Source organism: Dreissena polymorpha, chromosome 8, assembly GCF_020536995.1.
Source record: "Dreissena polymorpha isolate Duluth1 chromosome 8, UMN_Dpol_1.0, whole genome shotgun sequence".
Taxonomy (NCBI): Eukaryota; Metazoa; Mollusca; class Bivalvia; order Myida; family Dreissenidae; genus Dreissena; species Dreissena polymorpha.
In genome coordinates, this window is record NC_068362.1 from 36909815 (window position 1) to 36927909 (window position 18095).

Here is an 18095-nt window from a genome sequence, read left to right on the forward strand (position 1 = left end):
TCTTTATCTGAATGATAAGTCAAACCCTATTTAAAATCAGCCATATTAGAGTTATAAGTCCAGAATTATCTCCCCTTGAAGTTGAGAAAAAAATGAAAATTCTTTTTTAGCTCACCTGAGCACAACGTGCTCATGGTGATCTTTTGTGATCGCCTTTTGTCCGTCGTCCGTAGTGCGTTGTCCGTTGTGCTACATCAACATTTGCCTTGTTCACTCTCTAGAGGCCACATTTATTGTCCAATCTTCATGAAATTTGGTCAGAAGATTGGTTTCAATAATATCTTGGATGAGTTCAAAAATGGTAACCTTTTCTTGAAAAACATGGCTGCCAAGGGGCGGGGCATTTTTCCTTAAATGGCTATGTATGGCTATAGTAAATTTTGTTAACACTCTAGAGGCCACATTTATTGTCTGATCTTCATGAAACTTAGTCAGAAGATTCGTCCCAATAATATGGACGAGTTTGAAAATGATGCCAGTTGGTTGAAAAACATGGCCGCCAGGGGGCGGGGCATTTTTCCTTATATGGCTTTAGTAAAACCTTGTTAACACTCTAGAGGCCACATTTATTGTCCAATCTTGATGAAATGTGGTCAGAAGATTTGTTTTAATGATATCTTGGATGAGTTTGAAAATGGTTACGTTTGCTTGAATAACATGGCCGCCAATGGGCGGGGCATTTTTCCTTATATGGCTATATAAGGCTATAGTAAAATCTTGTTAACACTCTAGAGGCCACATTTATAGTCCGATCTTCATGAAGCTCGGTCAGAAGATTTATCCCAATAATATCTTGGACGAGTTCAAAAATGATGCCTGTTGGTTGAAAAACATAACCACCACAGGGGCGAGGCTATTTTCCTTATATGGCTATAGTAAAACCTTGTTAACACTCTAGAGGTCTCATTTATTGTCCAATCTTCATGAAACTTGGTCAGAAGATTGGTCTCAATGTTATCTTGGATGAGTTCGAAAATAATTATGTTTGCTTGAAAAAAATGGCTTCCAAGGGGCGGGGCATTTTTCCTTATATGGCTATAGTAAAATCTTGTTAACACTCTAGAAGCCACATTTACTGTCCGATCTTCATGGAACATGGTCAGAAGATTCATCCCGATAATATCTTGAATGAGTTCAAAAATGATGCTTGTTGGTTGAAAAACATGGCTGCCAGGGGGCGGGGCATTTTTCCTTATATGGCTATAACAAAACCTTGTTAACACTCTAGAGACCTCATTTATTTTCCGATCTTCGTGAAACTTGGTCAGAAGATTTGTCCCAATAATATCTTGTTATCTCAGGTGAGCGACTTTTGGCCTTTCCGGCCCTCTTGTTTTATGTGACAAAGTCCATAATTTTCATCCAATTCTTGGCAAACTTGCACAGGGTCTTTGTATCAATGAGGACTCAAACCCTTTTTATGCCCCCCTTCTTAGAAGAGGGGGTATATTGTTTTGAACATGTCCGTCCGTCGGTCCACCAGATGGTTTCCAGATTATAACTCAAGAACGCTTAGGCCTAGGATCATGAAACTTTCATAGGTACATTGATCATGACTAGCAGATGACCTCTATTGATGTTCAGGTCACTAGGTCAAAGGTTAAGGTCACAGTGACTCGAAACAGTAAAACGATTTCCGGATGATAACTCAAGAATGCTTAAGCCTAGGATCATGAAACTTCATAGGTACATTGATCATGACTGGCAGATGACCCTATTGATTTTCAGGTCACTAGGTCAAAGGTCAAGGTCACAGTGACTCGAAACAGTAAAATGGTTTCTGGATGATAACTCAAGAATGCTTACGCCTAGGATCATGAAACTTCATAGGAACATTGGTCATGACTGGCAGATGACCCCTATTGATTTTCAGGTCACTAGGTCAAAGTTCAAGGTCACAGTGACTCGAAAGAGTAAAATGGTTTCCGGACGATAACTCAAGAATGCTTACTCCTAGGATCATGAAACTTCATAGGTACATTGATAATGACTGACAGATGACCCCGTTTTCATTATGTCAAAGGTCAAGGTCACAGTGACTCGAAATAGTAAAATGGTTTCCAGATTAAAAACTTTAACCTTGGTTAAAGTTTAATAACTTTTTTATGTCTGTCGGTCCGTCCACCAGATGGTTTCCGGATGATAACTCAAGAAGTATTGGAGAAATAAGTACACAATAATCTCCCCTTGAATTTGAGAAAATTCTCCTTGTTTGCGCGATTAAGTACACAGTTTCCATCTTATTCTTACCAAACTTGAACAGTGTTTATAGCAGTAGAGTGATTCAGGCCCTCATGGGTTTCTTGTTTTTTTTAAGTATCTAAACCTTTGAAGGTCAGGATATGAAAAAAAAACTTTATTCCATGGTCTGTCCTTCAATCTAACCATCCATCTTTTCTATCCATTTTATTTATTGTGTCACATGTAACTCAAGAAGTATTTTTAATGAGTAATGAAACGTTGCAAACATCTTAATCGGTTTGTGATCTTGTGCCCCTTTTATATTTTGGTTTGGATATTTTTAACATTACCCGAGTAAAGGCCCCATTTAAGCAAAATTTGCATTTTTTTACCACATGTCACATGTAACTCAAATATTTTCATTAGAAGAGAACATAAACTTTAACAAACACATTTGCCAACATGTGAACTTGGATAACTCCATAGTTTGGTGCTGTTTTTTGTTTATCAGACGTTTTCAGACAAAAGCTGAATGTTTAGGTATATATGACTTAGGGACACATTTTTTCTAGTTTAAACTGTAATATTATTTATGTTTAATAAATTATAATTTAACTGCATGATAAACAAAAACTCTGCAGCAAAATGAAATGTACATTTGAACTTTCTGTTGATTTGTTTATTGCAGCCAGTAGATGAAAGTGTTCTGGAGAAAAAGCCAGCAGTAAAGGTGGGTACTTGTTGTTTGTCTGTTTCATCTGAATTAAGTTTCATCAAGTATTTTGCTAACCAAATGGTCCGTGTTCACCCTCTTACTTCAAGGCCTGTGAAGAAATTGATTTTGTGACTATCAATACTTTAGGAATGACAATATACATCGTTATTGTGCTATTGACTTTGTATTTGAACCTCGGTCTGGGAAAAAGGTGCTTAATGCATGTGCGTTTTGAAGAGACCACTTTTGAACTAAAACTTTCATAAAAGTAGGGAGTGTCCTTCCTGCTTAGTGGACTGCACAGGCTAATCTAGGAGGAAACAGTTTGCTAATGTCCTTCCTGCTTAGTTGACTGCACAGGCTAATCTAGGAGGAAACAGTTTGCTCATGCCCTTCCTGCTTAGTGGACTGCACAGGCTAATCTAGGAGGAAACAGTTTGCTCATGTTCTTTCTGCTTAGTGGACTGCACAGGCTAATCTAGGAGGAAACAGTTTGCTCATGTCCTTCCTGCTTAGTGGACTGCACAGGCTAATCTAGGAGGAAACAGTTTGCTCATGTTCTTTCTGCTTAGTGGACTGCACAGGCTAATCTAGGAGGAAACAGTTTGCTCATGTTCTTTCTGCTTAGTGGACTGCACAGGCTAATCTAGGAGGAAACAGTTTGCTCATGCATCCTTTCTGCTTAGTGGACTGCACAGGCTAATCTAGGAGGGAACAGTTTGCTCATGCATCCTTTCTGCTTAGTGGACTGCACAGGCTAATCTAGGAGGAAACAGTTTGCTCATGTCCTTTCTGCTTAGTGGACTGCACAGGCTAATCTAGGAGGAAACAGTTTGCTCATGTCCTTCCTGCTTAGTGGACTGCACAAGCTAATCTAGGAGGGAACAGTTTGCTCATGTCCTTTCTGCTTAGTGGACTGCACAGGCTAATCTAGGAGGAATCAGTTTGCTCATGTTCTTTCTGCTTAGTGGACTGCACAGGCTAATCTAGGAGGGAACAGTTTGCTCATGTCCTTCCTGCTTAGTGGACTGCACAAGCTAATCTAGGAGGGAACAGTTTGCTCATGTCCTTCCTGCTTAGTGGACTGCACAGGCTAATCTAGGAGGAAACAGATTGCTCATGCATCCTTTCTGCTTAGTGGACTGCACAGGCTAATCTAGGAGGAATCAGTTTGCTCATGCATCCTTTCTGCTTAGTGGACTGCACAGGCTAATCTAGGAGGGAACAGTTTGCTCATGCATCCTTTCTGCTTAGTGGACTGCACAGGCTAATCTAAGAGGAATCAGTTTGCTCATGCATCCTTCCTGCTTAGTGGACTGCACAGGCTAATCTAAGAGGAATCAGTTTGCTCATGCATCCTTCCTGCTTAGTGGACTGCACAGGCTAATCTAGGAGGAATCAGTTTGCTCATGCATTTACACCTGTGTCCTTCCTGCTTAGTGGACTGCACAGGCTAATCTAGGAGGAAACAGTTTGCTCATGCATCCTTTCTGCTTAGTGGACTGCACAGGCTAATCTAGGAGAAAACAGTTTGCTCATGTCCTTCCTGCTTAGTGGACTGCACAGGCTAATCTAGGAGGAATCAGTTTGCTCATGTTCTTTCTGCTTAGTGGACTGCACAGGCTAATCTAGGAGGGAACAGTTTGCTCATGTCCTTCCTGCTTAGTGGACTGCACAAGCTAATCTAGGAGGGAACAGTTTGCTCATGTCCTTTCTGCTTAGTGGACTGCACAGGCTAATCTAGGAGGAAACAGATTGCTCATGCATCCTTTCTGCTTAGTGGACTGCACAGGCTAATCTAGGAGGAATCAGTTTGCTCATGCATCCTTTCTGCTTAGTGGACTGCACAGGCTAATCTAGGAGGGAACAGTTTGCTCATGCATCCTTTCTGCTTAGTGGACTGCACAGGCTAATCTAAGAGGAATCAGTTTGCTCATGCATCCTTCCTGCTTAGTGGACTGCACATGCTAATCTAAGAGGAATCAGTTTGCTCATGCATCCTTCCTGCTTAGTGGACTGCACAGGCTAATCTAGGAGGAATCAGTTTGCTCATGCATTTACACCTGTGTCCTTCCTGCTTAGTGGACTGCACAGGCTAATCTAGGAGGAAACAGTTTGCTCATGCATCCTTTCTGCTTAGTGGACTGCACAGGCTAATCTAGGAGGGAACAGTTTGCTCATGCATCCTTTCTGCTTAGTGGACTGCACAGGCTAATCTAGGAGGAAACAGTTTGCTCATGCATCCTTTCTGCTTAGTGGACTGCACAGGCTAATCTAGGAGAAAACAGTTTGCTCATGTTCTTTCTGCTTAGTGGACTTCACAGGCTAATCTAGGAGGGAACAGTTTGCTCATGTCCTTCCTGCTTAGTGGACTGCACAGGCTAATCTAGGAGGAAACAGTTTGCTCATGTTCTTTCTGCTTAGTGGACTGCACAGGCTAATCTAGGAGGAAACAGTTTGCTCATGTTCTTTCTGCTTAGTGGACTGCACAGGCTAATCTAGGAGGGAACAGTTTGCTCATGCATCCTTTCTGCTTAGTGGACTGCACAGGCTAATCTAGGAGGAAACAGTTTGCTCATGTCCTTCCTGCTTAGTGGACTGCACAGACTAATCTAGGAGGAAACAGTTTGCTCATGTTCTTTCTGCTTAGTGGACTGCACAGACTAATCTAGGAGGAAACAGTTTGCTCATGTCCTTCCTGCTTAGTGGACTGCACAGACTAATCTAGGAGGAAACAGTTTGCTCATGTTCTTTCTGCTTAGTGGACTGCACAGGCTAATCTAGGAGGGAACAGTTTGCTCATGTCCTTCCTGCTTAGTGGACTGCACAGGCTAATCTAGGAGGAAACAGTTTGCTCATGTTCTTTCTGCTTAGTGGACTGCACTGGCTAATCTAGGAGGAAACAGTTTGCTCATGTCCTTCCTGCTTAGTGGACTGCACAGACTAATCTAGGAGGAAACAGTTTGCTCATGTTCTTTCTGCTTAGTGGACTGCACAGGCTAATCTAGGAGGGAACAGTTTGCTCATGTCCTTCCTGTTTAGTGGACTGCACAGGCTAATCTAGGAGGAAACAGTTTGCTCATGTTCTTTCTGCTTAGTGGACTGCACAGGCTAATCTAGGAGGAAACAGTTTGCTCATGTTCTTTCTGCTTAGTGGACTGCACAGGCTAATCTAGGAGGGAACAGTTTGCTCATGCATCCTTTCTGCTTAGTGGACTGCACAGGCTAATCTAGGAGGAAACAGTTTGCTCATGTCCTTCCTGCTTAGTGGACTGCACAGGCTAATCTAGGAGGGAACAGTTTGCTCATGTCCTTTCTGCTTAGTGGACTGCACAGGCTAATCTAGGAGGAAACAGTTTGCTCATGCATTTACACCTGTGTCCTTCCTGCTTAGTGGACTGCACAGGCTAATCTAGGAGGAAACAGTTTGCTCATGCATCATTTCTGCTTAGTGGACTGCACAGGCTAATCTAGGAGGAAACAGTTTGCTCATGTCCTTTCTGCTTAGTGGACTGCACAGGCTAATCTAGGAGGAAACAGTTTGCTCATGCATTTAAACCTGTTTTCCCAGACTGACACTCATATGTTTATCCACATTGTTTTTCTGTTAAAGTTGTATCAATATCCACGTTTGACTTCCCAGTTAAGCAATGGTACTTGTGTTCTTATGTCATTCTTTAATATATGTGCCGTGCTCTGTGAAAAGGGGGTTTAATGCATGTGCGGAAAGTGTTGTCCCAGATTAGCCTGTGCAGTCTGCACAGGCTAACCAGGGACAACAGTTTCCGCCCCAAACTGTTTTTTTGCTAAGAAGAGACTTTCTTCAAAAAGCAAATATCATAAAATCAAAAAGTAGCCTGTGCGGACAACGCTGGCTAATATGGGACGACACTTAAGGCACATGCATTAAACCCCCTTTTCACATATCACGGCTCATATGCTCTTCATTATTTTTTTCGGGAATCTTTGACAAAAAGTTTTTTTAATGCTGAAATTATCAATCTGTGAACTCGTAATGTTAACAAAAACTTAATGCTTTGTATGTTAGTGTTTTTTGCTAAACATAAGGATATTATTATCATGTTGTTGTATATTCTTAACATGTATATGTAGGGAAAAATTAAAAACAATAAGGTAAGAGCATTTGGCTAGAATGTTTTTGATTATTTAGGTTATGATTTATCAGTTGAGCCTTGTTCTTTGAAAACTCAGCTTAAAGGGGCCTTTTCACAGATTTTAGCATATGTTGAGTTGTCATTAAATGCTTTATATTGATAAATGTAAACATTGGATCTCAAAAGCTCCAGTAAAAAATCAAGAATAAAATTTAAAAAAGGAAAAAAAGCTAGCCGGTACCAGGGCTCGAACCAGTGACCCCCGGAGTCCTGGAGTTAGTCTGAATTAAAAACGCATAAGTCCTCTCGGCTATTCCGCCGGGTATACACAGTGTAAGTATTTTATACCTTATATAAGCAATCTTCGTAGTTTCGTAGATTTAAACGACAACAACAGAACTCTCCAAATTATTCAATCGTTTCATGCAACGCTTTATAATTTTTAGGTTTTCAAATTGTCAAAAGATAAATATAATGGCTATATTGGACTATGGTAAATGTTCAGTAATACTGTTTCCTCACAAATATTATAACTAAAACGAAAATTTGTGAATCTGAAACAACTTTTTCAATTTTGGCAATTTACCAAACCGTGAATAGATCCCTTTAATGCATGTGCGTAAAGTGTCATCCCAGATTAGCCTGTGCAGTCTGCACAGGCTAATCAGGGATGACACTTTCTGCTTTGATGATTTTTTTCATTAAAGTGAAGTCTCTTCTTAGCAAAACTTCCAATTTAGAAGGAAAGTGTCGTGCCTGATTAGCCTGTGTTGACTGCAAATGCATTAAGCCCAGTTTTCTCAGAACGCGACTCATATGTATCTGTATGTATATTTGAATTGAGGTTCTCATTTTATTGAGGTAGAAATACTTGAGACACAAACTTGTAAGTGGTATTTACCTTTCATTATGATAATTACAATAGGCTTTTCTTGCTGATTTGTATTGAATAGTACGAATAATTGTTCCCTACCGGTTTCACCGGAGGGGACTTCTGGTTTGCGCTCTGTGAGTCCTTCAATCTGTCACACTTTTCTGGATCCTGCGATAACTTTAATAGTTTTTCATATTTTGTCATGAAACTTGAAACATGGACAGATGGCAATATGGAGATTATGCATGTCATTTAATTTTGTTCCTACATCAGGAATTCTGGTTGCTATGGCAACAAATAGACTAGAAATACTGCTAAAAATGGTGGATCCTGCACACTTTTCTGGATCCTTCAATAACTTAAAAAGTTCTTCATATGTTTTCATGAAACTTGAAACATGGATAGATTGCAATATGGACATTATGCACATCATTTCATTTTCTTCCTTCGTCAAAAATTCTGGTTGCTATGGCAACAAATATAATAAATAAATAAATTCTGACAATGGTGGAGTCTCGTTTTAATTTCTATATGGGCCGTGCTCTGTGAAAAGTGGGTTAAATGCATGAGCGTAAAGTGTCATCCCAGATTGTGCAGTTTGCACAGGCTAATCAGGGACGACACTTTTTGCTTAAACTGGTTTTTTGCTAAGAAGAGACTATCTTTAGACTAAAAATACCATAAAGGCGGAAATGGTTGTCACTGATAAGCCTGTGTGGACTGCACAGGCTAATCTAGGATGACACTTTACGCACATGCATTAAACCCCTTATTCACAGAGTACGGCCCATATATATTGCAAATAAAGTGAGGACCTCTGATTAATTCCATTTTCCGTTTATTGCTTGCATTATGTTCTGTTCATTTACAGTTATTTGCTCATGCGTTGTTTATCCCTGGCCTACTGTTGAAATCACAGGGGATTATAGGTTTACCCAGGGTGGTCCTTCAGTTTGTCGGATTCTGGACCCTGTGTTAACCCTTTCCCCATAAGAAGCAATGTGAAAATGGCTTTTGCAAACAGCATAAAACCAGAACAGCCTGCGAATAACTTGCAGTCTGTTCAGGTTTTATGCTGTGCTGCTCATCAGTAACTAAGGGTTGGAAATGAAGCCTTTAAAACTTACATTTAGTAAGAAAGATATTTAATTAAATGTAACTTTCTATGGGACTACAAATGCGTCAAAATACGTATCTAAGTGGTAAAGTGATAATTCAAAAAGTACTTATGCTTGTAGGTTGGTGAAACTTGATATGTGGATATAGGGCTAAATGGGGGAATATGCGTGTTTTTGCCAGACAAGAATTGATGTTTCTGTGATTATAGAGAAAGGTGAAGACTGTCTGAAATGTCTTTATCTTGTAATACCTTAAAGCCACATAAATTCTCAAAATCAATGAATATTTAGTAAAATATTTCAAAAAATAAAGTTAACCCATAAAAAATAAGTGTTCCTTATAGCAATAGCCAAAATTTCAATCCTAGATGTGGTCTGGTAACATAGATTTATTAAGATAAAAATGCTCCCTTTTCTTTTTTGTGTCACAATTTATTCCATGTGAATTGACTGTGATCGTATCCAAATATTTACAAACAAACACGAGATTGGCTTCAGCAAGCATCTGATGCACGACATAGTTCTCATAAAACTTCAGATATCAGTAACTCAGCATGTGAAAGGGCCATTTATACAGGAAATTGGCACATCATTTCCATCATACAGTTTGGTTGCTATGGTTTCAAAAATTAGTAAAATCTCAAATTTTGATCATGCGACTAATAAAAAAGTAATTACTTGGTGAAATGATAATTTTTTGTCCTACAAAAAATCTGGTTTCTATGCTCACAGAAGAACGTGAAAACTCAACGTGGGATATTGCAAAAACATAAAAGTACTTAACCTTATTTTGATATCATTGACCTGATAGAGGACTGCTGTTTAGTGTGTGAATGAACTCTTTGTTCACTTGCTTGTATGCATTATACTTATCATTATACTATTTATATACTGTTTGTATATGGGCCATGCTCTGTGAAAAAGGGGGTTTTAAGCATGTGCGTAAAGTGTCGTCCCAGATTTACCTGTGCAGTCCTCACAGGCTAATCACGGACAACACTTTCGCTTAATGATATTTTTTGTTTCAAGAAAGTCCCCTTCTAGCAAAAATCTAGTTTAGGTGGAAAGTGTCGGCCCTGATAAGACTGTGCGGATTGCTTAGGCTAATCTTGGATGACACTTTACACACATGCATTAAACCCCCTTTCCACAGAGCGAGGCCGATATCTACAAATGGTAGTGCAAACATGTACGGATATATTACAAAATTCATCTGCATTCATTTATTTTTTTGTAGCATTTAGCTAAATTATGTATTGCAGTGATTTTAATAATCGTCTAGTATGTTTTATTAGTAAATTTAACAGAGTAAGGTATCAAAATTTATATAATTTTTAAATGTGTTTATTCTTTTATATCTTACATCTGTTCAGTTTTAAGAGTACTGGTAGTATTTATATAGCATCCCCATAACATTTTAATCTATGATAATAATGAAACCTGAACATATACAGTAATGATGATGATGACGACAACGACGGCTGATGTGACGACAACAATGATTATTATGAAGGCATTGGTGATGATGATGATGATGATAATGATGATGATAACAATGATGATGATGAGGATGATGATGTAGACTAAAATGATAATGATGACAATGATGATGAAGAGAAAAAGGAGGAGGATAGTAATAATAATGTGATATTTGTACGTGTTAGCTGTTTGGGGTCATTACTGAAATATATGATGACAGTGTTTATGTCCTGAATGGTATCTATGTAGCCCATTCAAGGCTACCCTCAATGTCTGGGAAAATGGGGCTTAATGCATGTGTGTACAGGGTTGGCCAATATTAGCTTGTTCAGTTGGGGCATGCTTATCAGGGAAGATTTTATGGAATTTTTCCTTTAAAAGTAGTCTCTTCTAAATGAAAATCCATTAAAGGGACCTTTGCACAGATTTTAGCATGTATTGAACTTTGTCATTAAATGCTTTATAATAATAAATGTAAACATTGGATCTATAAAAAAAAACAAAAAAAAACATATTGGATACACAAATTAAAAACTATGATTCCTAACGGTCTAAATAATAAACTGCTGTATGACAATTAGAACATAAACATAATTTACCTATACATTTGATGTTTGTCTATTACTTTGTTTTTTTTATACTAATAGACTGTTGTATCATCACTGATCTATCTTTGTATTATGTATTAGGTAATATTATGTACTATATATTTTTCCGCCAAACGACGTTATGTTATTGTATGACGTTGACGTCACTTCCTTTGTATTTGTTTATATTAATGTACTACTGATGAAGGCTATGGCCGAAACATGTTTAGTACCTAAGACATTTTAATAAACATTGACGTGTTTGTACGATTTATTTATTTTTTTTTATTTTTTTTTTAACATTGGATCTATAAAGCTCCATTAAAAAAAAAGAATAAAATAAAAGAAAGAAAAAAGTAACCCTCAACTGGGCTCGAACCAAGGACCCCTAGAGCCCAAGTTGGAGTAAAAGTATATCGCTTAGACCACTCAGCCATCCGTGCTCATGCAAGGAGGGACGTATTTGATACTTTATTTAAGCAATCCTCGTAGAATTGTAAAATATAACAACAACAACAGAACTCTCCAAATGATTCAATCGTTTCGCGTTTCAACGCTTTATAATTTTCAGATTTTAAATCATCAAAAGATGCTTATAATAGATATTTTAGACCATGGTAAATGTTAAGTACTGTTTCCTCACAAATATCATAACTAGATCTACAACACAAATTTGAGAATCTGAAACAACTTTTTTAAATTTTGTCAATTGACCAAAACGTGAAAAGGCCCCTTTAAGGCGGATAGTGTTGTCCCAGGTTAGACTGTGCAGACTGCACAGGCTAATCTGGGACGACATATAAAGCACGAGCATAAAGCCGGGTTTAACCAGAATAAGGCTAATATACGACATATCTTGTATTTCCAGAAGCCATTGACCAACAAGCCGAAGAGCAACAAACCAGTAACAAAAGGAGATGAGGGGGATGAAACCTCCGTCTACAATATGGATAAGTATGGGAGTTTACTAAGTGCACAAATCACAAAAATTGAAAGCCTTATTATTGTCTACAATATGGATAAGAATGGGAGTTTACTAAGTGCACAAATCACAAATATTGTAAGCCTGATTATTGTCTACAATATGGATTAGGATGGAGTTTATTGAGTGCACAAATCACAAACATAGTGAACCTTATTATTTTCTACAATATGGATAAAGATTGGAGTTTACTAAGTGCACAAATCACAAATATTGTAAGCCTGATTATTGTCTACAATATGGATAAAGATTGGAGTTTACTAAGTGCACAAATCACAAATATTGTAAGCCTGATTATTGTCTACAATATGGATAAGGATGGGAGTTTACTAAGTGTACAAATCACAAATATTGTAAGCCTGATTATTGTCTACAATATGGATAAAGATTGGAGTTTACTAAGTGTAAAAATCACAAATATTGTAAGCCTTATTATTGTCTACAATATGGATATGGATGGGAGTTTACTAAGTGTAAAAATCACAAATATTGTTAGCCTGATTATTGTCTACAATATTGATAAGGATGGGGGTTTACTAAGTGCACAAATCACAAATATTGTAAGCCTGATTATTGTCTACAATATGGATAAGTATGGGAGTGTATTGAGTGCACAAATCACAAACATAGTGAACCTTATTACTGTCTACAATATGGATAAGTATGGGAGTTTACTAAGTGCACAAATCACAAAAATTGAAAGCCTTATTATTGTCTACATTATGGATTAGGATGAGAGTTTACTAAGTGAAAAAATCACAAATATTGTAAGCTTGATTATTGTCTACAATATGGATAAAGTTTGGAGTTTACTAAGTGCACAAATCACAAAAATTGAAAGCCTTATTATTGTCTACAATATGGATAAAGATGGGAGGTTACTAAGTGCACAAATCACAAACATAGTGAACCTTATTACTGTCTACAATATGGATAAGTATGGGAGTTTACTAAGTGCACAAATAACAAATATTGTAAGCCTTATCATTGTCTACAATATGGATAAGGATCGGGGTTTACTAAGTGTAAAAATCACAAATAGTGTAAGCCTGATTATTGTCTACAATATGGATAAAGATTGGAGTTTACTAAGTGCACAAATCACAAATATTGTGAGCCTTATTATTGTCTACAATATGGATAAAGATTGGAGTTTACTAAGTGCACAAATCACAAATATTGTTAGCCATATTATTGTCTACAATATAGATAAAGATTGGAGTTTACTAAGTGCACAAATCACAGATATTGTGAGCCTTATTATTGTCTACAATATGGATAAGGATGGAGGTTTACTAAGTGCACAAATCACAAATATTGTGAGCCTTATTATTGTCTGAAATATGGATAAGGATGGGAGATTACTAAGTATAAAAATCACAAATATTGTAAGCCTGGTTATTGTCTACAATATTGATAAGGATGGGAGTTTACTAAGTGTAAATATCACAAATATTGTAAGCCTGGTTATTGTCTACAATATGGTTAAGGATGGGGGTTTACTAAGTGCACAAATCACAAATATTGTACGCCTTATTATTGTCTACAATATGGATAAGGATGGGGGTTTACTAAGTGCACAAATCACAAATATTGTGAGCCTTATTATTGTCTACAATATGGATAAGGATGGGAGTTTACTAAGTGCACAAATCACAAATATTGTAAGCCTGGTTATTGTCTACAATATGGATAAGGATGGGGGTTTACTAGGTGTAAAAATCACAAATATTGTAAGCCTGATTCTTGTCTACAATATGGATAAGGATGGGAGTTTACTAAGTGTAAATATCACAAATATTGTAAGCCTGGTTATTGTCTACAATATGGATAAGGATGGGGGTTTACTAAGTGTAAAAATCACAAATATTGTAAGCCTGATTCTTGTCTACAATATGGATAAGGATGGGAGTTTACTAAGTGCACAAATTACAAATATTGTAAGCCTTATTATTGTCCACAATATGGATAAGGATGGGGGTTTACTTAGTGTGAATATCACAAATATTGTAAGCCTAATTATTGTTTTGTCTCTTTGTTCAATTTTAATATTTGAATAATTATCCCCGCCAAAGGTGGAGATATATAGTTTTGGCATTGTTTGTCCTTTTTGGTGCCATATCTCAGGAACTTTAGAAGATTTGAACTTGATATTTAATGGGTGTTCAGATATAAATGAGGAGTATTGCCATGCACAGGAACTGTAACCCTGCCCTCTTGTAAATAAGAGTTATTGCCCTTTGTTTTATATGATATACTTTTTCAGGGCTATAGCTGAGATACGGCACAATAATTCAACATGAAACTTCATGTTTTTATAGATATAAATTAATAGAAGTTTCATTCACAAGAGCCATAACCCTTATCTTTCTTAAATACGAGTTGTAGCCCTTTGTTGTTATTGTATGAGATAACTTTTGTGGGCTTTATCTCAGATATGATAAAATATTTCAACATGAAACTTCATGAGGTTATAGATATAATTGATGAGAAGTGCCATTCATGAGAACCATAAGCCTATACTTTCTTGATAAGCGTTATTGCGCTTTTGTTGATTTTGTATGTCATTATTTGTAAGGGCTCTATCTCAGATGCAATACAAGATTGTAACATACAACTTCATGGGTGAATAGAAATCAGTGAGAAGTGCCATGCACAAGAACTATTATCCTACACTTTCTCAAATAAGAGTTATTTTACTTCTTTTTTGTTAGATGTAACTTTTCAGGGCTTTATCGCAAATGTGATACAAGGTTTCAACACACAACTTCATGGGTGTATAGATATCAGTTAGGAGAAGTGCCATGCATAAAAACCATTACCCTACTTTTTCTTAAATAAAAGTTATTTCCCTTTGTTGTTTATGTGTTATGTAACTTTTCATTGCCATATTTCAGATACTTTACAAGATTTCAAAATGGTACTTAATGAGCTTATAAATATCAATGAGGAGAATTGCAATGCATAAAAACAATAATCCTACACTTTTACAGATATCGCTGTTCATCCATCTTTGCTCATCAATTAACTAAATTTATTCAATGGGGGATCTGGATTTAGGACATTTGCTTGCTGAATGTTGAAGTTTGAGTTATTGAAACTGACTTGAAACTGACTAGCAATTTTCAAAGTAAGCAATATAACAGTAAAACCAAATGTTATATATTTTTTAAGACAAAGAAAATGGTACAATCTCTCCTTTATGAAATCAAGAATTCACGCAAGCCTGAATAAGCTGTTCTACAGTGCAGGTATACATGTATTGGGCTCCTGCTTGTTTCATTTAGTGGACAAGCGCATGTAGTTTGGAGTTGGTCAGATTCTCATAACACATTTTATACACTCAAAGGTTATTCTGCAGAATTGCTTTTTTTGTGAGCAAAACTTTTGTTTTTAAAGTATAATGATATAACTTAGGCAAAGATTATTTACTCTCTCCTTTCCTAAAACAAAATTGTTCTTGCACGTTTTAATCAGTAACATATATCAACATAACATTTCTGTTCTGTAGGGCCTATTTCTATAACTGCGAAACAATGCATGATTTCAAGGTTTGTTGTTTTTTCAGTAAATGTGTGTTTTGTATTCATTGCAGTACAATCATATTTTGTCTTTCTTTCAGTCTATGTATATTCTGTTTGTTTTTCAGTATATGCATAATCTTTCTTTTTTCCAATATAGGTATATTCCTCCATTCTTTCATATTATTAACCCTACTCCGGGAAAATATGGCTAATTGCATGTGCATAAAGTGTCATCCCAGATTAGCCTGTGCAGTCTGTCTTAATTTGATTTTTTCTAAGAAGAGACTTCCTTTCAACTAAATATACCATACAATAAAAGCTTAAAGTGTTGTCCCTGATAAGTCTGTGTGGACTGCACAGGCTAAAGTGGAATGACACTTTACGCACATGCATTAAACCCTAAGCAAGGCTCATAGATATATATATATTGTTCTTTCAGTATATGTATATTCTGTGGAGAAAAGAACCCAACTTTCACAGAGGAAGGCTTGGATCTGCATTATTGGAAGAACTGCCCCATGTTGAAACGGTGTGCCAACTGTAAACAGGTGAGACAGGGGCATGTTGTGTTTTACAGTGGAAAGGAATGTGATTTTGTTATGTATATTTCTTTCTCTACTCAAGCATAAAACACAAGAATGTAGCAATACTCATGAAAGTTTTAACAGGTCGGCAAACATTTGGGGTATATTTTATCACAGGTTGACAATAGACAGATGGGCTTATGTCAGATAAAATAAAATTGTGGGCTTTTTGTCTTCCACATCAAATTTGACAGGCATTCTTCCAAATACCAAAGTATGAGCAAACAATAAGGAAACATTGATGCAAATTATATGAGGAAACACACCTGTATACCGACTATGATAATATTGGCAAATCTTGTCACATGGGAGACTACTCAACACTTCAACTTTTTGAGGTTACATTCCACATGCACTTTGTCATTGCCTATTCCAGAAAGGCATAACCTAACTCTGAATCTTGAAATGGTCACATTTTAGCCACAAACTAGAGAAATTCCTTAATGAAACTAAAAAATGTGAGTATCTTGATATGAAAAGGGACATAAAAAGAAGTGATATCAAAAAAGAATACACAGACGCGTAACAAGATTACAGGAAATCTTTAATATCTCACAATGGTCCCAATTTATTATTAACTTAAACAGTTTTCAAAATAATTTTGTGAAAACACCTATTCAAATTGAATTACAAATGATAACTAACACATAGTATTTATTAAACCTAATCTGTAAAACTTCAGCAATCTTATGCAATTATGACATTATTCATTATGCAATTTTGACATTAATCATTATGCAATTATGACATTAATCATTATGCAATTATGACATTAATCATAAGTTGAAGGCTACTAACACTAAACAACAAAATTAGCATGACCAAAAACCAATAAAAAAACAATGGGTTATAACTGCTGCTCCATTTTGACATATACATAACAGGTCGTGTTGTTATCAGGATTGATAATGAGATTAACTGCTCAGTCAGCGCTGTGTTATTGAATCTTTTGATGGACTGGGACTTATTGATAATGAGATTAACTGCTCAGTCTGATCTGTGTTATTGAATCTTTTGATGGACTGGGACTTGTTGATAATGAGATTAACTGCTCAGTCAGCGCTGTGTTATTGAATCTTTTGATGGACTGGGACTTATTGATAATCAGATTAACTGCTCAGTCAGCGCTGTCTTATTGAATCTTTTGATGGACTGGGACTTATTGATAATGAGATTTACTGCTCAGTCTGCGCTGTGTTATTGAATCTTTTGATGGACTGGGACTTATTGATAATGTGATTAACTGCTCAGTCAGCGCTGTGTTATTGAATCTTTTGATGGACTGGGACATATTGCATCTGAGCAGGACGCCAGGACAGTACTCACATAACCTGTCAGATTTAGCTGAGACCTCGATATCTATGGTGTAACCTGTCAAATTTAGCTGAGACCTTGAAATCTATGGTGTACTTAAATGTTGCATGACCTGTCACAGTTAGCTGAGACTTTATAATCGATGGTGTACTTAAATGACATAACCTGTCAGATTTAGCTGAGACCTTATAAACGATGGTGTACTTCAATGACATAACCTGTCAGATTTAGCTAAGACCTTATTATCCATGGTGTACTTAAATAACATAACCTGTCAGATTTAGCTGAGACCTTATAATCGATGGTGTACTTAAATGACATAACCTGTCAGATTTAGCTGAGACCTTATAAACGATGGTGTTCTTAAATGACATAACTGTCAGATTTAGCTAAGACCTTATAATCGATGGTGTACTTAAATGACATAACCTGTCAGATTTAGCTGAGACCTTATAATCGATGGTGTACTTAAATGACATAACCTGTCAGATTTAGCTGAGACCTTATAATCAATGGTGTACTTAAATGACATAACCTGTCAGATTTAGCTGAGACCTTATAATCGATGGTGTACTTAAATGACATAACCTGTCAGATTTAGCTGAGACCTTAAAATCGATGG

At 36.7% G+C, this 18095-nt stretch overlaps 1 protein-coding gene across 6 annotated transcripts in view; it reads left to right on the forward strand.

The window, feature by feature from the left end:
- The window catches only part of LOC127841138 (centrosomal protein of 104 kDa-like), an 82787-nt gene that overhangs the window by 59318 nt on the left and 5374 nt on the right, over positions 1–18095 (forward strand). For 5 of the 6 annotated variants that reach the window (XM_052369752.1, XM_052369751.1, XM_052369756.1 and 2 more), the window contains 4 exons: positions 2870–2911; positions 7010–7030; positions 11938–12023; positions 16015–16123. In XM_052369752.1, coding sequence (XP_052225712.1) covers positions 2870–2911; positions 7010–7030; positions 11938–12023; positions 16015–16123 — 258 coding nt within the window. The remainder of the gene's footprint in view (positions 1–2869; positions 2912–7009; positions 7031–11937; positions 12024–16014; positions 16124–18095) is intronic. The other variant, XM_052369753.1, reaches the window with a different exon arrangement.